General features: G+C 35.2%; 1 protein-coding gene across 3 annotated transcripts in view; it reads left to right on the top strand.

Annotated features, from left to right (window-relative positions):
• LOC114054231 (aspartyl/asparaginyl beta-hydroxylase-like) overlaps window positions 1-23,802 on the top strand; it is a 151,422-nt gene that overhangs the window by 83,499 nt on the left and 44,121 nt on the right. For 2 of the 3 annotated variants that reach the window (XM_027877408.1, XM_027877409.1), the window contains exons 5-11: window positions 6,780-6,872; window positions 11,791-11,865; window positions 14,741-14,869; window positions 17,498-17,539; window positions 17,754-17,810; window positions 18,505-18,561; window positions 19,005-19,037. In XM_027877408.1, the coding sequence (XP_027733209.1) occupies window positions 6,780-6,872; window positions 11,791-11,865; window positions 14,741-14,869; window positions 17,498-17,539; window positions 17,754-17,810; window positions 18,505-18,561; window positions 19,005-19,037 (486 nt within the window). Of the gene's footprint in view, window positions 1-6,779; window positions 6,873-10,260; window positions 10,599-11,790; window positions 11,866-14,740; window positions 14,870-17,497; window positions 17,540-17,753; window positions 17,811-18,504; window positions 18,562-19,004; window positions 19,038-23,802 lie in introns of those variants that run through there. The other variant, XM_027877412.1, reaches the window with a different exon arrangement.

Genomic DNA, 23,802 nt, shown 5'->3' with positions numbered 1-23,802 from the left:
CACACACACACCAGAAATCCTTCAACTCTTGGAGTAAGCTCTGTAAGTGTAATGAAATCCTACTCTTTTCTTCCTCTGTAGTAATGTTTGAAAAGGTCTGTCTGCTTTCCCAACTGGGAAGGTGGCTTATTAGGCTGCTTTTCATTCCAGTAAATATTTCAGTACCTCCAATGTGCTAGATACTGTGCTAAGTCCTGATGATACAGGTAATAGAAAGACCTGCCCTCAGGGCGCTTACAGTCTCCAGGGAGAGACTGCACACAGAAGAAGGCAGGAAAGGGAGAGCGGGAAGGATACAAAGTAGTCTTGTTCTGTGGAATTGAAACCAGGCCCAGCAGCAGATGCAAAGTGGAGTGAGCTTAAGTCTACTTTCTGCCCTCTATAAAGGAAAGCATTGGGAGGAGTTTGGTGCTCCACCCTCTCGTCTTTCAATCTGAGAGGAGAGGAGGGCTGAGAGGTAGACTAAATCAAGGCTTGAGTTAGCTTTGGTGGTGAGTTAGATTGTCCTGGAAGGGAGCTGAAATCTTTGAGTTGAAACCAGGAAGGGCAGCATGTACTTCATACCTATTGAACTCTTAAGTTGCATGGTTAAAAAAAAAAAAAAATCAAGTCAACTTTCTATTATAGACTTAAAGGGAATGTAAAGTTTTACTCCTTTTAAATGAATTACAGCTACATTTTAGTGCACTGGCCTTTCCAGAATGTTATTCCCATAGCTTTTAGGTACAGTCCTGCAGTTCCTGACTCTTAACTCCCTGGACTCATAATCATCATCACTATTATTTAGTGTACTGCTGCTTATGGTGAAAAAAAAAAAAGCATATAATGTACTATGTGGTTTAATTCCTGTGAATTATGCAATTATCGATTTAAAAAAAAACAACACTAAAAAAGGAATGCAAAGAAGTGTTTTGCCAAGATAATCATGTATTAAATTTGAAATGGTTAATGTATCATGTTTTTAGTGTGCTTTATCAGTTCCTTCCATTTATAACAAAAATATAACAGAAATGTAAAGAATCTGAGAATACTAAAGAAGATAAAAATATGAAGACTTGTAAACTAGATATGCAAATAAATTATTTTAGAAAATGAGTGAAGGCATTTTATTTTAAATTATTTTATAAAACAAATTGAAGACATTTTAAGGAATTTCATACTTATTGTATCATTAAAAAAGATCTCATAGACCTGAGCTAGTCTGACCCTCTCAATTTTTAGATAAGGAAATTGAAATCTTAGGGAATAAAAGGGACTTCCCCAGGGACACACAGTTAATAATCTTGCATTTGAACTCATGTCCTCTGACTCTAGAGCCAGAGTGCTTTTTATTAGAGCCACATGGCTTTCTCTGAAGAGGTGCTAGGGGGCACAGTGGATAGAATGCTGGGCATGGAGCCAGGAGGACCTGAGTCCAAATCCAGCAGACATTTACTATCTGTGTGACCACCCAGTTTGCATTGGTTTCCTCATCTGTGCAGTGAACTGGAGAAAACCCCAAAATGGGGTTACAAAAACTCTGACATGATTAGTTGACTAAACAACAACAAAGCTTTCTCTGAAAATTTATCTGAAAGGCTAAAAATTTGAGTGTGGTGAAATGAGGGATAAACATTGTTTAATTTTTTTTTATTCTGAACTCATATACACATTAAAGAGAAAATCCAAATGAACATTTCTATGTACACAGCATAATACAAAAAGAGAATTGTATATGAAATTATGAAGCACTGTTCTATATTGCGTACTTTTTTTAAAAAAGTATATAATAAATTCAACATGTTTCTTTTAAAAAGTCATGCTTGTCTGTGCTTCATTCTGAATTTTCTTCTCAGTTATGTATTTTAAAAAAATGTTTAGGGGCAGCTAAGTGGCACAGTGGATAGAGCACTGGCCATGAAGTCAGGAGGACCTGAGTTCAAATCCAGCCTCAGACCAAATACTTGATACGTACTAGCTGTGTGACCCTGGGCAAGTCACTTAATCCCAACTGCCTAAAAAAAAAAAATTACAAAAAATGTTTAAAAAATGTTTTACTGGCTCTTACTTTTCTTCTCCCCTTCCTCCTTGATGTAACTGTTTCTATATCCTGTAAACTCCAACTTACTCAGTTCAAACAGAAAAGAAAATTCTGTGTAACAAGCTTAGTTACATCTAGACAGTCACCTTATCCAAAAGTGTACGTCTCTTTCCTACTTCCTGCTTTCTACAGTAGTGTGTTCCCTTTACTATTCCTTTTCTTTCTCCTATTAAAATGCTCAGAAAAGAACTAATCCATCACTAGGTCTCCTGTTGTTTTTTTTTTTTTTCCTTCCTCGATACTTTTTGAAGACACTGCAATTCTGAAGGGACATGTTTCTTCTGTTATTGTAGTGCTATATCCTTCTCATTCCAATAAATTTATCTTTCAAAGTTTTGCTTGATTTTGTAGTTATATTTCCAAAGTTTCCAGGCAGCTCTCATCTTTTTATCAGGAATGCTTGAAAGTCCTCTATTGCATTAAAGGTTTATTTCCTTCCATCCACCCCAATCCTGATCAGATTGTACTTGGCTTTATTGGGTATGTTATTCTTAACTGTAAGCCTATATCTTTTACTTTTTGGAGTATTGAATTCCAACATCTCATTTATCGTAGATGTTGCCAAGTCTTGTATGGTTCTGACTGTAGTTTCTTGCTAACTTAACTGTTTTCTTTCTCTCTGCAGAATATTTTTTCCTTTGATGTGGATTTTGGTTATGAAATTCCTGGGACTTTTACTTTTGATGTTTCCTTCAAGAGGGATTCTTTGTGTCTCCACTTTGATCTCTGATTCTAATTGATCTTGGCAATTTTCATTCATGATTTCTTGATATAGTGTTAGGACTTTAAAAAAAAATCATGGCTTTTTAAAGCAGTCTAATGATTCTTAAGTTATTTTTCGTTGATTTGTTTTCAGGGTCAGTGATTTTTTTATGCCAGACTTATATTTTCTTCTAATTTTTCCAGTCCTTTGATTGTGTAATAATATTTCTTATCTCACGAAGTCATTTATTTCTTTTTAGTCTATTGTAATTTTCAGAAAGGTAAATCATATATTTTCTAAGCTGTTTATTCCCCTTACAATTATTTCCTTAACTTCATTTTTCATTTTTTCTTTTCTGGGTATTCATATAATCCTTAGGGAGATTAACTTTTTCTTTTGAGTCTCTGCTTTTGTAGTTTTTATAGAATTATTCTCTCCTTGATTGAATTTTTGGATGTCTCTGTATCTATAAGAATTATGATCTATAGTCATTTTCTTGTGTTTTATTCCTTTCTTGGCCCCGTTTCTAGCTTTAGGACTTCTAAACTATGCGGTCTCATCCTGGAACTTCCTTCAGTGTCTTGGGCCTACTCACTCTGGAATACCCAGGTGAATAATCACCCTGCAACCTTCCCAATATGTACTATCTTTCTGTAAGGCCTGGCCCCTCCTCCAGTTGTTGAGCTCCTCGTAGAGTCTCCATTTTGTGGAGTGACCCCATTCCCCTCTTGTCTACCTTCATCCCTCCCGTCTCTCCTTTTTAATTCTCTCGTGTATTTGACACATAGGAGAACCAGGAATCTCAATTCAAATTACTTCCATGTGTTCCAGGTTTATAGGTAACTTGGGAGGCAGAAGAATATTCTTGAATAGGATATCCCAGTGATCCCCTACTATTTAGAATACTGAGCTATTGTTTAATTTTGTTATGTCTTATCCTTTTTTTTTTCTGCCTGTGTTATATACTATTTAAAAAAAATTAAATGGGGGGCAGCTAGGTGTCACGGTGAATAGAGCACCGGCCCTGAAGTCAGGAGGACCTGAGTTCAAATCCAGCTTCAGACACATAACACTAGCTGTGTGACCCTGGGCAAGTCACTTAACCCCATTGCCTAGCCCTCCCCCCCCCCCAAAAAAACAACACACATACAACAAAAAAAGTAAAAGCCATTCTTAGCTGTCGGGACTTTACAAAAACAGGCCAACGGCAGGATTTGACCTTTAGGTGTACTTTGCAGATTCCTGGTTCTAGGCAATCAGCAAAACAATAGATGAAGTCCTGATTTGTAGGATGTTTCTGAGGTGAAATTGTGGGCTGGTATGGTAGGTACAGCTAGGTGGTGCAGTGGATAGAGCAGTAGGATTGAAATCAAAGAAGACTAATCTTCATGAGTTCAAATCCGGACTCAGAAACTTACTAGCTATGTGATCCTGGGCAAGTCATTTAACCTTGTTTACCTCAGTTTCCTTGTCTGTAAAATGACCTGGAATAGGAAATAGCAGATCACTCCAATATCTTTGCCAAGAAAACCCCAAGTGGAGTCATGAAGAGCCAGACACGACTGGAAAAACAACATTATAGGTACAACTCACTTTAGCACAACATTGTTTCCAGTAAATGTAGAAACTACTGATTAAGGAACATTTAACATGTCTTCCAACTCCAAAATCTTTCTTCATCCAAAGGTCCCTTAGTAAAAGGGTTTGGGTGGTGCCTTAGCAATCGATATTAAGGTAGAATTCTGAAACTGTTGTTCGCTGTGTACTCGCAGGAAATCTTACCCAACCCTGCCTCCACCATGATAGTTTAGAGAGCACTGAAAAATCCTTTGCCTCACATAGATTATGGTTTATATTGGCTTCCTCTGTTGTAGCTTTTAGCATATTGCTCTGTTATACTTTCTTCACCTAATTGAAAAGGTTTTGGCATTAGTGTTCTCATTCTCATCTCATTAACTACATAGAGTTAGGATTATTGGCTGTCCATTAACAGCATAGAGCTAGAAGCATGGATTATTGAAAGGGGGGAGGGATTGGGTCCACTGGGGAAGGTTCTATATCCTTATACACTAAAGTAATATGGGATTTGTTGCCACTTGCTATGTCCAATTGGAATCTATTTGTTAATTAGAAAAATACATAGAAGTGGAGGAAGACTCCATGACCAGAAAATAATGGTGACTCCATTTACTTAGGTTTGGTTTTGGTTAGGGGTAAAGTAGTTATATTGAAATAGGAGGAATTCCTTCTTTGATAAAGGCTTTCCGTGCCTTTATCAAACTCTTCATAGCTTTTCAAGGTATGTGGTGTGGTGAAGTAAGAAGGGAAGAATGAATGAAGGAATAAATGAAGTATGAATAGTTATATATATTACTCTGTGAGGACAGACACGGAAGAAGGAACAATAAAGAAAATAATTGAAACAAAACAAAAATTCTAGAGAATAAAGGAAACCAGAAATTAATAGAAACTTTTTGTTTAATTTTTTTAGAGTTGCTTATGAAGCCTTTGTGAATACTGTATGGTACTATATTAATAATAAATGCTGAAAGGAAGTGTGTGAGTGTGTGTGTATGTGTATGTGTGTAAAACATGTATTTTTCCTTTTTCCCAAATTGAGAAGGGCCTGGGATTCCATGGGGAAATACTATAATGAACTAGAATGTAGAATGGACTATCCTAACTAGGGAGATAAGCTACACAGTAATAGGGAACCTGAAGTTTTTTATGCCCTTCCACAGCAACCATCAGATGTTGAGCCATCTGTAACTCTGTTTTTCCTTCTTTCTTTCTCCATATTCTTTTTTAAAAAAAAAATGCTACACTAAAGAAAAACCACCAGATAAATCGAACATTTCCCCAAAAATTGCAAAACAGAAATGCAGAATTTGTGTGTAAAATTGTGAAGCAATTATGTAGGACTTAACATTTTCAATATCCAATCAGTCCAACATGTCACTTTCAAAATTGTACTATTTGTGATTTCTTCTGTCCTTCCTTCCCATTTTAGGAAGTCAAGGGGGGCTGGGACTGTATCTCTTCCTCATCCTCCTTCTTGACCTCTCCTCCCACACAACAAACACCATAACCTTTGTAGTAAATATACATAGTAAAGCAAGGCAAAGTGGTGGTACTTATGAATTAGTATTTGTACCACTGAAATTTTCTTCACTGATTAAAAAAATACATTGTTGCAGTATTAGGTTAAAATATTTTTTTTTTCAAACTTGATGCTGATAATCTTGTTTACAAATATATTTATCAGACTTAAAATTGGTGGTTTAAGAGCAATAAATAATCTATGCATGATATATTTTTGTTTTTAAAACATTTACAGGTTTTCTATGATTTGTTTTCATTGGTATTTTAGTTGGATTATTCTTCATATTTAATTACTACATCTATGATTTTCTGTAATTGAAAAAGGGAGTTGAAAATAAAATTGCTATTTTTTTCAGACATTAGATACACATTAATGCTTAATGTTACTATAGTAACACGCTTTGTAGGTAGTTTAAGGAATGAGAGAATAGTATGATTGTATTTTGCACTTCAATTTTCAGTGTATAACAATATAAAAACAGAAAAAAATTCACAATATAACATGTAAAATTTGAACTTGAACATATGTCCCCATTTAAAAGTGTTTAGAAATTAATCTTTTAAAATTTATTTGTATGGGAAATACTGCACAGTGTTGATAGTAGCTAGATAAAATTGTTATTTTGAATAGAATTTTTTTTTGGACAGCCTAAATGTAATTTTAATTAGTGAAAAGGTACACATTTAAGAATTTTTTTCCTACTGGAGTTTTAATTTAAAATTATACATTTTCTAGGTGAAAATAATAACTCTTAGAAACCTTTCCACATAGTCTCTAAACAATGTATTGGAAATGTTTGTGACTATGATCTTTTTCCTGGTCTCATATGTATTTGAATAAAGTTTTCCATTTGCACAAAAAGCCAAAGTTAACTTTATGAATGAAAAATGCAGGACTTAAGGAAAAATCTGCCTCAGCAAAATCAGTCTTACCTGGACAACCAGACGACCATTTACAACCAGAAGATCAGGCTACAAGAAAATCAGGTAAGATTGTCCTATAATAAGATCTCTCATTCCCCCTTACTTCATTTTCCAGTTAGGAAATTAAAGCCCAGAGGTGTGAAAACTTGTTCAAGGTCACAGAGCTAGTAGAGGTAAAGCTGGGGCTGGAAGAGTATCCTGATTCTTATCCCAATGGAAATTTCACTTTACTCTGCCACCATAAGTGCTTAAAATTCAAAGTGAGTTTCCTGCTTTAGTTTTGTTATCAAAATTATTTTTAATAGTATTTTATTTTTTCCAATTATATGTAAAGATAATTTTCAAAATTATTTTGAATATACATAAATCATTTATATTTTTTGTGAGAAAGCAAAATGATAAAAAGATGGAGAGTTCATCTCCGAGTGAGGAAGACCTAGTTTCATGTCTTACCTTTGATGTAACTGACCATGTGACGCCTGGGCGAGCCTCTTAATCCTTCAATATCCCAAAGCTATAAATTGGATAACAGATGCTTATTTGCATTGGTATAGAACAGGGTTTCCTAGACCAGGATCTCTGAATTTTTTCTTTTTTTTTTGTTTTTTTTTGTTTTGTTTTTTTATTTTGGCTAGGCAGTGGGGTTAAGTGACTTACCTAGGGTCACAAAGCTAGTAAGTGTCAAATGTGTGAGGTCACATTTGAACTCAGGTCCTCCTGACTCCAGGACCAGTGCTCTATCCACTGCGCCACCTAGCGTCTCTGAACTTGTTTCTTAAAAAAAAAAATTGATAATCATTTTAATATGATTGTTTTTCTTTGTAATCCTATGTATTTTATCCTTTGTGTTTAAAAACATTTTTCTAGGGGCAGCTAGGTGGCACAGTGGATAGAGTACCAACCCTGATATCAGGAGGACCTGAGTTCAAATCCGACCTCAGACCAAACACTTAACACTTACTAGCTGTGTGACTCTGGGCAAGTCACTTAACCCCAATTGCCTAAAAATAAATAAATAAATAAATAAAATTTTTCTGAGAAAACATGCATAGACTTCAGTGCCTTTCCAAAGGGGCTTATGATACTACAATTAAAAGCCCCTATGGAGAGAATTTGCCAGTAGGGCACGCAAATGCTCTACCTCCTGCCTGTCCCTGCCATTTAGATTCCATAAGATACCCAGAACATCATCAAAGACAGCTGCCAGTGTGCAGGGGTACTCGACTTCTTTCCTCACACTCCCGTCCAACTTTACTGCCAATGCCTAATCCCTTCCTGACCACTTGTAAAGTTTGTAATGTCAGCGCTTCACACGTAGGAGGCACTTAAACATGCTTTTTTATTCATTACTTACTGAGGGTTTCCTACACAGGTGAAATTGCAGGCCTGGACAAAAAGGAGGAAGTTATGCTATCATGGGCCTACAGACTGAGAAATGGCTAATATATTTAAGAAGTGATTATTAAGAAATTTGTTTGTGTCTCTCCCATTGGCAGTTTTAGCCACAACACACTATTTACTGAGAGATTTAGGTTTGATGTCACAACAAATCTTCCCAACGATTTGAGTTGTTAGAGTGGAAGGGATTATTTCAGGACATAGTAACTGTCTTTTAATAGAAGGCCATGTTATAGAAGAGATTCTTATTCTTTTGATATTTTTTCCAACTCTGATATTTTTTAATCATGCTGTTTGAGAACTGAGGGAGGGGGAAATTATTTCTAGCTTGGGATTAGAATGGGATTCAAGAAGAAGGTATTGAATGAACTGGGTATTAAAAGATGAGAATGATTTCCCTAGTTGCAGTTGTGGAGGGAGGTTTTCTAGGTATAGAGAATGGCATAAGAAATGAATCCCAGAATTCTGAGGTTTTAGTGAAAGAACCTGCTGAGGCAGACCTTCTGCTTTTAGATCACTAAATTTTCCATGCCTGATGCCTTAGTCTACCTTTGGGCCAAGCAGATTCCTTCTTCGAGCCAAGCAAATTCCATCTTCAAGCCAAGCAAAACAAATCGAACTCACCAGTCTGGAATTTGAGTCTGGTTACTTTAAACTCATTGAGGACAGCTAGCTAATCTCATTCCATAAGGAGATGAATAAATGCTAGCTGTTCTGTCCAGTTCAGTATGTTAATGAGGCCTGTTAATTTTACCTTTGTTAACATCTTTTGCATGTACCCCCTTCTCTTCTCTGACATTGCCACTACTTTGGTACATGCCCTGGTTGCCTCACACCTGCACTGTTGCAATAGCCTGTTGTTTGTTTTGCTTGCCTCAAGTCCCTCCCTACTTGAGTCTATCCTCTACTCAGTTGTTAGTAATCTTCCTAAAGCACAGTACATTCCTCCCCACCCCCTACTACTCAGTAAAGTCCAGTGATTCCCTGTCACCTCTAACATCAAATATAAAGTCCTCTGGCATTGAACCCCTTTTCCTCAATCTAGTGATACTATTTGGAAAATGATTATCATTAAGACATTTTCAGAATTTATTGACTGTTTTGCATTTAGAGACAGAGCTCCAACAGATGTTAAAAAGTTGGGAATGTATGCAACACTTCTAAGGCATAGCAAGTACTTTAGCTTAACTAGAGAATAAATTACCTGGAGTAGTGTGGGAAACTGAGAACAGTAGTAGATAGATAGGGTAGCAGATAGAAGAACATGAAAACTAGATCAGAGTTTGGAATTGATTCAGGAAGCAACGGTGTGCTCTCAATGTTCCAACAGAGTAGTAACGTGGTTAGATTTAATCTTAAGGATGGTGAATTCAGTCACATTGTGAGTGGAAGAAATGACTAGAGAATAGAAAATGAATTAGGCTATTCCTACAGTTTCAGTAGTAATGAGATTCCATTTCAGGTTAAGTGGCAGTGGAAAAACAGCATGTAGAAGATGGATATTATGAAAGATGTTCAAGACGTGGAATTACCAAGACTAGTCTACTTGATTAGGCAGCTAGATGGCTTAGTGTATAGAGTGGTAGACTTGGAGTCAGAGTGACCTGAGTTCAAATCCTGTCTCAGATACTTTAGGCAAGTAACTGAATCTATCTGCCTCAGTTTCCTCATCTGTAAAATGGGGATAATAATAGCACCTACCTCCCACGGTCATTGTGAGGATAAAATGAGATAATGTTTGTAAAGTGCTTTGCAAACCTTTAGACATTATATGTTGATGTTAATGCTGACATCATTATTACGTTGGTGTTGCTGTAGAGGCATGTGACAAATCAAGGCTTTAAACACAGGTCGGTGGGTAAATTATGGTACTTTTGAAAGAAATAAATATAGTGGGTTCTGACGTTATTAACCTTAGCTACATCTTACGTTGGTAACCTCAATAGGTGATAATGATAGGGTGCTCGGGGGCCCAGCCCTAAGATGTGTCTCTGGAAGCCTTCCAATTTCTAAGTAGGCCCAAGACCTGTGAGAAAACTTTCTCTTGTTGCAGAACACATAGATGCAGAAGTGCCTGGCCCAAGGATTTTTATCTCTGGCTGGCCCAAGGACTCTCCCGCACGCCAGATCCCCAAGATCTATGTCTCTGATACGGACTCCCTCAGTGTCTGGATCAGCAAAGTTATCTCTACGGATTCCCTGCGTTTTCTGATCCATACGTCATAGGTGCTTGCTCCCAAAAGACACTTGGATCCCTAAATTACCTAATTAGAATCCTTGGCATCCTTTCCCTTGTCCCTTTCCCATATAAGCCCTGGCACTATCCTCATTATCTTGCAGGTTCTGTAAGGACTCTTACCCACTTTGGCTAAAGCATTACAATAAACTTTTTGCTACTTGACTAAGAGAAGACTTGAGTGTGTGAATTCGTTCTAGGCAACTTTGCCTTGGCATTCTCAGGGTCCCAGCACCCCCAGAGCTCTTCAATAGGACAACTTTTTTTTTTTTGCTTTTTTTGGCTTCTTATTGACCATTTATAGCTGTTTCACGTAGTTCAGAAAGAACCATTGTGGAGAGCTTCCCCTCTGCTGTGGTTCCTAAGTGACTGTAGGGCTTAGATAATTCTTCCTTCTAAAAGATAACCTTGTTTTGCATACTGCAGTTTGTATGTTATTACTTTCTTTTCATCTTTTTCCACTCCTCTCCTATTCCAGGGAGAACCTGGAATTTGTCCTTTTGCTAAATACTTAATATACTATAAGGTAGTTGCTCATCTTATTAATATTCTGTTGGAAATTAGCTTTTTAAATAAGTAGATTATTTTTATTTGTTATATTTGAAGTCTAATTCAAACATGCTAATATAGAATCTGATAATTGAGTAGTCATTAAAAGGAATTTGAGAAATATTTTGTTTAGACATTATGAATCTGTCTATAGTCTTTACTAGCTAATAAAATTACAGGATAGAATTTTGGGTTATAATTAAATGTTAAATGTCTTTTATTGAGTAAGACTGTGCCCCAAATTAAAAATATGATAGGCAGGAATAAAGGAGGCGTTAATTCATTTTTAGAAGTCACATAGAAGTCTTGAAAATTTGTTTGTTCTGATAGCATTTTACCAGTTTCATGAAGTTAGCAGATCTCTTTCTCACTCTGAATATCTATTTTGTCTGTCTGCCTGCCTGCCAATTTGTCTGTCTGTCTCTCTACCTATTTTTGTCTAAATTTGTGACTTCACTGATACAAACAACTCCTGGTGAGGAAACATTTTCTCTCAGTGTAGATGCTGTTCTGTAACTAGGACACTGAGAGGTTCAGTCATTTGCATAGACTCATATGTGTCAGAAGTGGGCCTTTAACACTATGTTTGACTTTGAGGCTGGGTCTGTTATCTATCCTACAATGCCCCTCAGAGAAAAAATACATGCTAAACTAACATGAACAAATTAATATACTTCATTGCCTGAAGATTTACAGTTAAGTTTATATAAATTGATTTCATGGTGAATGTGCACAAGATTTGGGATATTTATATTTTTGTTTGTTTGTTTTTTTTACTTTTAAAAAAATAACTTTTAGAACACCAGAATGTTGAAAATGAAGTGGAAGAAAACATTCAGTTTGTCCTTAAAGAAGCACTGCAGACACAACATGGTATGAATTAAAATTTATTATTTTATGATTGTCATATAAAGAATATGTTGGGACTGAACTGAATCCCAGTTGGGACTCCTGAATTTGATCATATTTTTTGTGATTATGTATTTTTAAATGCAATATTTCCTAAATTAATTTGACCATAGAACAACCTGGAGATTGTACTGTTCTATGAAAACCTTAGTCTGGAGATATGGAATACCTCTTGGTTGGGGTTGAGGACATAATGCATTTTTGATTTACAGAGTAACAGTATGTAGAACTAACCACATGGACAGATTTACACTGATATATTGGTTGTGATACATAGCAAGCTGTTTGATTTCCTTGTTAGATGGATATAAAAACAAGTGTTTTTCTAGTCTAAACTTGGTTCCTCAACTATCTGCTAATACATACACGCACACGCGCACACACACACACACATTATAAACTATAATACTTATTTAGAGGTTAGACTTCTGGTAACCTCAACCATTTGGAACTGTTTTAAATCTTGAAGTGTTTAAAAAAAAAAGGGAACTTCAGAACAGTGACCATTTACAAAATGACTCAAGATTCAGCTTGGTGTAGGGAAAAGACCACTGAATTTGGAATTACTAGATCTCATTTCGAATACTGGCCCTGTTACCTATCTGTGAGACCATGAAAAATTCGTTCAACATACTAGTTACTTAAACACTTGTGACTTCAGTATCCTCATCAGTAAAATGAAGAGTTTGAGCTCGATTACTTCTTCAAGCTCTAATTTTGTGATCCTGTGGCTCAAAAATTATACATGATAGAATGTAATTGGTGAGTTTGAAAAACCAAAGGAAATGCAAGGGTTCTAAAATCCCAACCTTAGCAGTATGAAAGCCAAAGAAGCACAGGGTAAGCAACAGTGAAAGGGATGGAGAAATGAAATGAGAGAAAAGAAAAAAAGTAATAAAAACTGTGATGGGGGTCAGCAATTAGTTCTGAGAGAGGCAAAAAGGGATAGGGCAAAAGAAAGATGGCTGTTCTCCACTTAGAAGTAAATGAACAAAGGTAAGAATAGCTTTTTAGTGTAAGACACAAACAACCTTAGACTACTCAGGAGCCTTGGGGTAATTGCTGTCCTATAATAAAGGCACCCCATCTGTGCTTTGCCATTTGTGGGAGACTTTTCTTGAAAGGGCAAGTTATTGTAAATCTTACTCATTTCACTAGCCTTAGAGGACATCCATATAACAATGTAACGTTACAATGAAAATGCCCAACCATTATGAAATAGCATTATATAGGCTTTTAATATAATATAGTGGCAAGTTCAGCTATAATAGAGTGCCATAATCTATCATTTAATATCCTTGAGCCTTGGTTTTCCCATCTGTAAAATGGGGATGATGATGATGACAGTATCTGCCTTACAGAATTGTTAGGTTTAAATTAATCATTGTCTATAAAGTGCTTTGCAAACTTTAATGGATTATGTCGCTATCAGCTATTCTTAGTATATTGTAGATACAAGTCAAAGACGGTGATAGATAAGCTTGCAAAGAGGTTTATGTAATCATGTCATTCTAAACTAACAACCACCCTGTGAGTGAAATACTATAGATATTAGAAGATGAGGAGAACTGAGACCTGAGTGAAGTTAAGTGGCTCCTGTTCCTAAAGCTCAGAAGGGTCACAGACAGAACTTGATTCCAGGTGTCTCCTGATTTCAAGTCAAGCATTTTTATCATTACCCTGTGCTTTCTCTCAAGCATGAGAAAGTCATGTTCACCTTAAAACCAAAGAAAGAGTTGTATATAACCTAATTAAGAAGGACAGATAGGGGACAATTTTGATCTTTTAGTATATTTGCTTCTGATATTTAATCACTCAAATACTTGAGAAGTAACCTTTATATATAATGTGTTGTGACACCAGAAAGCATAGCTGGGCAACTTCTTTGCAAATTCTTAAGGGAATCCCACTGGGTACCAGTATATCATGTATCTAGCTAAATTGAGATGATATGATCATGTTCTATGTGAGTGCATCTTAGTGAAAAGTTGGAAGTGACCATTCCAATAGGAATTAATGATAATTTGATGGGGTCAAAAGATTTTTTTGAGAAAATTCAGGGTATTGAGCTCTATATTTTTATTTTTGGTAGGTGGCTTTGGCATTTCAAAGGCCGATGTGGAAGTAGAAGGCTCTCTCTCCACACAGATATATATATTTATATACATATACACACACATATGTGTAAGCCACAGATGAAGACTCACATGACCTGACAGAGGGGAGTTATTGGAATGAGGGCGCATTGCAATTCTGAGGATTCAAGTGACAATATGGAATTGCAAAGCTGGAATATTGGGGTGAGGACCAGGACATTTGTGATATAGAGGAGATAGGTGCTGAGCTAATGAGAAGCCACTGTGGCACAGAGCTCCTCTTCTCATTTTCTCTTATTCCTACAGTCAGATTGTTGCAAGAAAGGTTGAAGCAAAGAGCATATAGGGAGTTGTGGTGATAATTATTGTAACAGGTTTCACGGGGTAGCAAAACAGATTTTAATTTTTCTTTCTCCTTGGTTCTTGCCCTTTTACCTACCTTTCCCTTTGCCTATATCCTGTCATACCACACTCTTATCTTTATTGGTTTTGTAGTAAATGGAGGAGGAGAGATTAGGGACAACTGTTCCAGGTAGTAATGGGCTCTGAAACATTGGGGGATAGTGGGGAGAGGAAAGAAAGGATGGGGAAAAACACCAGCAGAGGAGCAGCAGTAATTGAAGGGGAGTTCTTATGGCTGATTAATACAGGTTGATATACAGAACAAGTAGATATATGAGAGAATACCCATCGTGTCTGGTCATCAGTTTTAGACTGTCAATCTTTTACTTTATTTAAAATAGAAAATGACAAGGAAGAAGAGGCAGTTGAAGCAGTAGAAGAACAGCAAATAGAAAATGAAGAAGATATTCCTATGAGAAGTGAGTTAGAAGATAAACTTGAAGACTTGGTAACAGAAACACTTCATGAAGGTATAATAGGTTTTCTGGTGCAGTCACTAAAATGCAGAAGACAGTTTTAAAATATGATTGTATGATTTATTTTCAATCCAATTTGACATACTTATGCTTTAACTGAAGATATCTTTACTTACCCCAGATTTTTTGCAAATTTTATGTTTTGCTTTGTGGAATTTCAATTTTGGTATCTTGGAATTCAGAATCCTCATCTCTGAAAGTACCACCTTCCTCTATTATGTTATACAAAACTCCCATTTTAACCTTGCTATTTTCTAGTCCTTCTTATCTTTGTCTTTCCTTTCTATTATGCTCTCTGGAATCTTCCTCTTCTCCCCATCATTAAAAACCAAAACAAAGCAAAAGAAACTCCCCGTTGTCCTAGCTTTTTTCTTTTCACAGTCTGTCTTCTCAAGTTCATGGGAGGGGAAAACCTTATTCTTTCCTAAAGTCCCAGCGTTTCTGGCCACTCCTTCTAGTGCTAGCTGCTCCTTCTATCATGTTCTTCCACATTGAGTCAGAAGGAATTGTCACATCTTGTCACTTTTATATTTTACCAAACCAGAGCCTTCATGTAGGAAACCTTCAAATAGAAAAAAAAATAACTTTAAAAAGCCTATATACCTAAGTACATATATGTATAATGCACATATATAATATATAATATGTGTTATATATATATATTAATTATAACCATCAGTGATCATGAAATCAGGGGCAGGAAATGTATGGCAGTGGCAAGTGCAGTTATATTTTCTATAAATTCTATTCAACTATTCAAGTGCTGAGTATAAGTTCATTATGCTGGATACTTCAGGGCCTATCACATCCTGGTTTGGCCACCAACTTAAGCTTTGATCACGTACAAGGCATTGAACTTTGCTGCCCTTGTTTCCTCATCAGTAAAGGAGGAGGTTGGACTAGATAAAATGTAAGACTCCTTTCAGTTATAAAAATTCCATTGTTCTTCTATTTCTGAATTTATGTTTGATTCCTTAACTTACTAAGCTTATCTAGAAAGGTGAGGTAGAACAATCTCAATTTTATAATAGTAAACAGAATTTTATGAGAGCCATAAGAAAAGTATGAACTGAGAAGTAAGGTATTGCAGAAGAAAGAGGCAACTCTTACCCTCTCCACAGCTTCAGCTGCATATAGGAATCTCAACTTGGATGTCTCACTGGTGCCTCAATATATCATGCCCATAATAAACTTAACCCCTAACCCTTATCTTCTTCTGACATAATGCTATCTATCAGCACCACCATTCGTCTTTCCTTGTCCTCACTTGCTATATCTGAGCAGTCAATAGCTAAGCAATGTTGATTCCATTTCATTCATCTGCTTCTCTTTTTTGGCTACTGCCACTATCCCAGTCTAGACAAGCCTTCCTTACATGCCTTCTATATCAGGGATTTGGAACCTGGGGTCCATGTGGATACATTTCAGTGGGATCTGTGAACTTAGATGGGGGGGGAATCACATTTATTTTTACTTTGTTTTTTATTATAAATAAAGATAAGTATTTTTATTATTTAGATACTACATTTTTATTTTCACTAACCTAGGACCAAAATTTTATATTTCTCTCAATTCCGAATGTAGACAACAAACCACAGTGGTATTAAACTTTAGTATACTGCCACAGGAGTCTGTGACACAATACAATAAGATCCTTTGTTCTAGACTATTATAGTCGTCTAATAAATCTTCCTATCTGCACCCTCCCTATCATAACCCATCTGCTATACTGTTTTCCTTATGCATAATCCTGGTCTTATCACTGCTCAGAAATTTTCAGTTGTTCCTTACAGTTTATTAAATAAAATCCAAATGTTTACTTAATATTTGAGAACATTCACAAATTAGCACTGTCCTATCTTTGCAGCCTCAATCTCATTTTATGCAAAGGTATACACACACACACACGTGTGTGTGTGTGTACATAAATACATACATATATACACATATATACACACACACACACATACATACATACATATATATATGTACTCTGCATTTTGAAGGAGAGATCACATCTAGATGGGAAATCAGGAAAGGCTTATGAAGAAAGTCATATTTAAGCTGAGACTTGATATATTAGTAGGAACCAATAAGAAACTGTAGGATTGGATGGAATGGCATGTGGATAACTGTGGAACAATATTATAGAGTCCAAATAATAGGAAATACTACATTAGTTATTTGTCCATTTTTTACTTACATTCTTATTCCTCTTCTCATGATTGAACATTTTTCAGTTTTTAATATTTAATCTCAGGTTGGTAGGGTGCAAGCAGGAGATGGTGTGAGATGGTAGAAAGGGAAAACTGAAATAGGACTTTGAGGAGATTTATGTTCTGTTCTTGGTTGTGTTATTAACCATATAATTTTCAATTTTTTTTCTTATCACAAAAGGAAGGCCTTAATTCCTGCATTACCTAGATCATAGGATTATTAAGGAGAATCAACTGAGAGTGTATTTTCAAATATAAAGAATAATAGAAATACAAAATTTCACCATTTGTTTTATATTATTGTTTAATAGGCAAAGATATTGAATATTAATATACTTTTATAGATTTAGGTTCAAGTTACATAGCAGTTAATAAATTCATTAAAAGCATACATCTTATTTTTCAGAAACTGAAGATAGATACTATCAGACAGAAGGGCTTGAGTCAGGTGAGATTTTATAAAGTACTTTTTTTTCGCCTGATTAATGCTAAGAAGAAAGTATTTTGCTATGAAAGAGTATTATGATTTAAGTGGAATCCATTTTTTCAATAAATGTTTTTCCTTTTAAAATTGTTAGACATTATCTATGGGCTTAGGTTAGCTTACAGATTATGAATCACTTTTAATGATAATTTTTAAAATGTCATTTCTTAATTTTCAGATTCAAATGAATATAGTAAGGATGTGGAAGAGATTGTATACAAACAGGAAAATCCAGGTTTGTGACCATCAGGTATATCACATCATGAAAATGAACTTTCAGTATACGCACACACATGCAATTTAATTTTCATCCAGGCTCATAAATGAAAGATTGGGGAAGGACTCTTTTGGCCTTGGGTACTTGGGGAAGAATCTTCCACTATTATTGATCAAGAGAATAGGTGATATCAAGTTCTGCTCCTAGGGAATGTTTTTTTCAGTTGAATAATTTATTGAGTTTTTCAATGTAATGATGACTTGTTAAAATGGTTAAATATTTGGAAAAGTACAACATATTTTAACTTAACCATTCCTTTGGTTTGCCCTATAACGTGAAATATATATATGTATATATATATAGATCTATCTATCTATCTATCTATCTATCTATCTATATATATATGTTTGTGTGTATGTGTGTGTGTATGCCACTGGATAAGATATGAATTGATCTTTTTAGTTTTATTGTTGAGACAACATATTCAATCTGATTTATCTTAATTATTTCCAGTCTGTATGAAAACATTTATTTGCAATACTTCTGTAATTTTGGTAGGTTATTATAAGACAGTGGAGTAATAGAGATGAATGTTTTTCACACTATTACTAGGTTCTTAACTTTATTCCAAACATTTTAAATGTAAACACTAAATAATATATGCAACTTACCTTGAAAATTTTAAAAAGATACATTTAATTTTCCTTTATAGATTACCAGGAGATTATTGAACCAGGAGTCAAAGATACAACACTGGAGTATGTTACAGGTATGATAAACTACAGAATTTGTCTTGAAATTTTTTGGAAAGGAATCAGATTACAATTTTTAAATGATCATTTAGGGCTCTTAACTTGAAGTACGGCGCTTACGTGATTTTTTTTTCAAAGCGTGTCTCAGAGTAGTTTTTGGGGTGCCTTCATTATGATGTTTTGGATTTCCAATAACATCAAAACTTCATGGTAGCCAATTTACAGTTTAACTTTAATTGAAGAAAAGACACTTCATAATATCTCATTGTTACTTTGTAACATAAACAGCTTATTTGAGAGGCGTTGGGTATCATCCTATTATACTAGAAGTTCTTTAGTATCTGTAGATTATAATGATTAAATGTATATAATTGTAAATGTGAGTTAATTTTCTGTCTTAGTTGCTTTTAAATTACTTAATTTTCTAAATACTTATTTTTGTTTCAATTTTTTTTCGTAGAAGACACACCATACCAACACTATGATGAACAAGGTTTGAAAATTATTGCTTATATTTTACATAATAATCATAGACTAAGATATTTAAACCACTATCAGAAGCTATCAATGAAAAATGAGTGTTTCTCTCAAAAGTCATATTATTTCAACTTTGTTATGTCCCAATACATTTTTTTGGAAATTTTGTTTGGGATTTCACTAAAGAGTCAATTTACTCCATAAGAAAAATGATGGAATTTTAGAACTTTAAGGGACCTTAAAGATCATGTAGTCTAAACACTTCATTTTCATTATATTGAATTATTGGTTTAAAAATTTAAAAATTGGTACTTAAAATACCAACTTTCTCACTTATTCACCAGAGCTATGTATAACTTTTAGAATGTGAAAGTACACAAGATAAAAAGAAAGAACAAATAGGGACTCTGCCTGTGGATTTTACTGATAATAATGAACATTCAGGTGAAGAAGGTTAGTACTTTCTGCAGCTTTGAGTCAGCAAGTTGTCTAGGGCAAAGGTGTCAAACATGCAGCTCACAATACTCCCAATGTTGCCTGAACAAGATTAAAATATAATTGGGGAATATTTAACAAAATAAACATAGATAATACATTTTAAGACTCAGCACACTTTACTGTTTAAATTTCAGTTTGACACCACTGGTCTGGAGCATTGAGAAGTTAAGTGATGTGACAGAAACAGATTTTGAAGCCAGATCTTCCTGGCTTCGAGGCTCACTTTTTACTTACTGTGCCATACTGCCTCTCAGTAGCCTATTATACCTTCAGAATTCTGGACATAAATTTTTTTGTTACTTAATACTTAATATTTAGAGGTGAAATATTTCTAACATCTCTCTATCCCTCACACCTAGCACACTGCCTTCCCATAGTAGGTACTTAATAAATGCTTGTTGAAAGGAAATTGAATCTGCTTTTCTTTTTTGTCTTACTATTCATATTGAGCTGAGTATAATTTGGAAAACACTTATCTATTTTGGGAATTGTTTTAACTTAGTCTAGTACACAGTACTAACACAGAAAGTTTTATATTAATATCCCTTTGTTGTGATACAAAGAAATAGTGTGTGATTTAATTATTCATAGGTATATACTTTTTATTCTAAATTGGTTTTGTAGTTATATATTACTTACTTGAGCATTAGAATTCTGTCAGCTTCAACTATCTGGAATTGGGAAAAACCCAGACATGTAAAAAGAAAAAGTGAAGCTCTGAGTAATGACCAGTGTCAAAAGAGCCAAAGATTTAGCTTGGTGTGATGGAAAGAGCAGATCTGGAGTCAAACTACCTTTTCGATCCTGCCTTTGTTACTACTTGCCTGACCATGAGTGTAATTAATTTCAGCTCAACAAGCCAGTCACTTAACCTCCCTGAACTCAGTTTTCTCATCAGTAAAATGAAGGAGTTGGAAAAAAAAAAAAACTTTTTAAGGACTCTTCCAACTCTGAGTCTCTGTTTCTAATTACTTTCCCATTTCAAAAATCAAAGCCACACTCAGAGGACAAAGACATACCACCATTGAGCATATTCAAAGGACTAAAACACAAACACTGAGAAAATTTTAAAAGAGGAGTCTAAAAATGTTTGGTAGTATAGTTGATGTAAGCATAGATTTTTAAGTTGACTAATTTGGGACACAGTAATGACTTATATTAATAAGTTTTGGTATAAGTTTTAAATAATCAGTCAATTACTTTATGATTGTTATTAATGTAATTAAATTAATTCATGCCCTATTTTGAGATTTTATGTTAGACTTATTCATCAATGGTTTAGGAATTAGCTCTACTTCATGAGTTCCTGCTTGTTGAACCATGGGGGAAAACAACTATGTTTGATTAGGATTCATTGTTTGAAGATAATATGAATTATCTGGTACCATCTTGAATTTCTTTTCCCTTTCTGAAATTTTTTTCCTAACCTGGTTTGACTAAAGAATGAGTGATGGGCAGCTCATCTCTTATTAAGTAATGTTTTCATATTTTAAAGCTTTCTAGCATATATTTCTGTAGTATAATAGGATCATAGCATTTGGAACTAGAACGGGTCTTAGAGATCATCTGGTTCTAATTTTTTTCTTATAGGTGAGGAAACAGTCTTGGAGATTTGACATGACTTGCCCAGAATAGCAAAAATCATTTTTGCCATATTAATTTCTTAAATATATTCTAGCTTGAGATAAATAAACTTTTTCTTTTTTTTTAACATTTCTACTTTCATGGGATTCTTATTTTATTGATTCATGAAACTCTATGCATTAACATGAAAAAGATTGGAAACCATTGATGTGCCTCAGCTTTTTGATAACTGTTTTCCAAAAAAAAAAAAGAAAAGAAAATCTATCTATGTTAAAGGACCATGAGAGATGACCGTTAATAACCAAAAAAGTTTGTTACGTGTTGATTATATCTATGAATCAATAAAGGAGACTGAGAAGAAACAGTCACACGAGTAGAAAGATAATGCAATGTTAAGAAAGCCAGGGAAGAAGAGACTGTCCAGAAAGAAGGAGCATCCGAAGCATCTTAAGCTACAGAGAAGTCAAGAAGGATGAAGACTGAGAAGAGACCATCAGGTTTGAGAAGTGAAGATACCAATGGCATCTTGCATGAGAAGAGTTTTAATTGATGGTCTCCCAAAACTCAGATTCTAAGAGACTGTCCAGTTGGAGTAGAGCCAGAGGCATTGAGTATAGACAGCTTTTTTTTTAGAATTTTGGCTGTGAAAGAGAAGAGAGACAGAGGACAATTTGTTGTAGATGTAGGGTAAAGTGGTCTTTTAAGGATTCGAGAGGCTTGGATATGCTTAGAGTTAGCTGGAGAAGGAGACCAATGGATAGAGATTAAAAAAGCATTATTGAAATGGCAAATAAAGTAAAGGTTAGGGGGGTTGGGATCAAAGGTTCTGGAAAGGGGGTTAGTCTTGTCCAGGAGTAGAGCTATTCATCTAGAGGTTAGAACATGAGTGAGAAGAATACGAGATGATATAGAGTGGCTTTGGAAGTGCAGAATAGGGAAGAAGGAGGTAAAGCACTATACAATGCCTGTGTTTTTTTTTAGCTGATTTACGAGACAAAGTCCTCTGCCTTGGAGATAGTAATTAGAAGAGAAGTTTGGTATAGCCTTTATGGGACATGGGATAGAAAATAATCATCTAAGAATAAAACCAAATTTGTAGGGATGCTACATGGTTTAGTGCCTTCCTCCTTTAGTAACTCATCCTTAGATGTGGAGATAGTAGATGTTTGCAAGTCACCTAGTTTTGATATTTCATAAATGATTAGTGGCAGTAGGACAAAAAAGTAAGTGATACACAGGTAAAAAATGGTATTGTTCAACTGCTTATTTTTAGGGTAAAGTTTACAAAGGGAAGCAAGTAGGCAAGAGCAAATATGATGAACTGGAAGTTATGCTGAGAATGAAGTGACTAGGTGGCTGAGGGAAAGATGAAAACATAAGATAATGTGATCTTAAAAAGAATTTCTGTTCTGGATCCTGGAAATGAAAGAGAGATCAGGGAAGGGTATTAACAGCCTTATGTGTAGGTGAGGAGTGCACTGATAGTGTAAAGATTATGAGAGTTGTAGGAGGTAAAAGCACCTGGGAAGTCAAAATGCTTGAGGACCCATCAATATATATAATGAGGTTTCCAAGGATAAGACCAGGAGTTGGGGTGGAGAAGGAATACTGTGAGATAGGTATTGAACTCCTTGACCCAAGAAGCACATGGCGTTGGCAGAGACTGGGACAAAAATTCTTAACCGGTAATACAGATGGACTAAGTGAACCTTAGAAGAGAAGAAGGATTGCCTGGTAATAACCACTAAACTAAAGTGAAGTTTGCCTACTTTCCTTCCTGACCCAGTGGATCAGCCTGAGAGGAGGCACACCCAGAATTAGAGAAGGTGACCTGACTGCATTGCCTTCCGAGGGGAACCAAGAGAACAGAATTAGGAGGGAGAAAGGATTTTTGCTTCTGCAGATAGTGACTGTCCCAAGATAAGATCATGAGGAGGTCGAAGTTTTGCTTGCCACAGGATAGGGGAAGAACTAATTGATAAGAAACTGCACATCTGAGATCCACTGATGAGTTAGCACAAAATCATTGCAGAGGCAAGACCATCAACTTTTACAACTTGTCACTCCACGTACTAGGGAGCCAGGGTGGTAGATGCAGGAAGCAGAAGCTCTATCCAGGCATTTAGTTCAGTAAGTACTTGTATGTCTCTTGGTATGGATTAACTTCACACCTAGTGCTCACCCTACTGTTCTATGCTAGGTCTAAGTCATGCAAGTCTCCTGGTAGTTTACATTTAACGTTAGAATAAAATGAAGCACTGTAGTTAACAAAAAAAGGATTTACTTAGCCTTAGTAAGAGAAGAGAATATCATGGATCCTCAGAGGTGTTGAAATGATAATGCATTCTGATATAGAAGAACCCATTTGAATTTTTTTTTTTCAAATTTTAGGTTTATCCATATAGCCTAGATAAACAGCCCACATATTAGTTTATCTAATTTCTATTCCATCTTCAGTGTGATGATAGTAATAAAATTCCTTCATACTTGGAAATGGTACCAGTTTATTTTTTTATCATCTATTCTTTAAGCTAAAGGGTTGTAATATCTTTAATCTTTCTTCTTTTTATCATTAAATTAAGTATACTTTTGGGACATAGATTTAGGTCTGGAAGAGACTTAAGAGGTCAACACGTACAACCCTCTTATTTTATAGATTAAGAAATGGGCTTATAAAAAGTTAAATGCTTTACCAAAGT

The sequence above is a fragment of the Vombatus ursinus genome, unplaced genomic scaffold (genome assembly GCF_900497805.2).
Source record: "Vombatus ursinus unplaced genomic scaffold, bare-nosed wombat genome assembly UNPS02014812.1, whole genome shotgun sequence".
Taxonomy (NCBI): Eukaryota; Metazoa; Chordata; class Mammalia; order Diprotodontia; family Vombatidae; genus Vombatus; species Vombatus ursinus.
The sequence above is the reverse complement of the archived record's forward strand: the minus strand, read 5'-3'. Positions and strand labels throughout refer to the sequence as shown.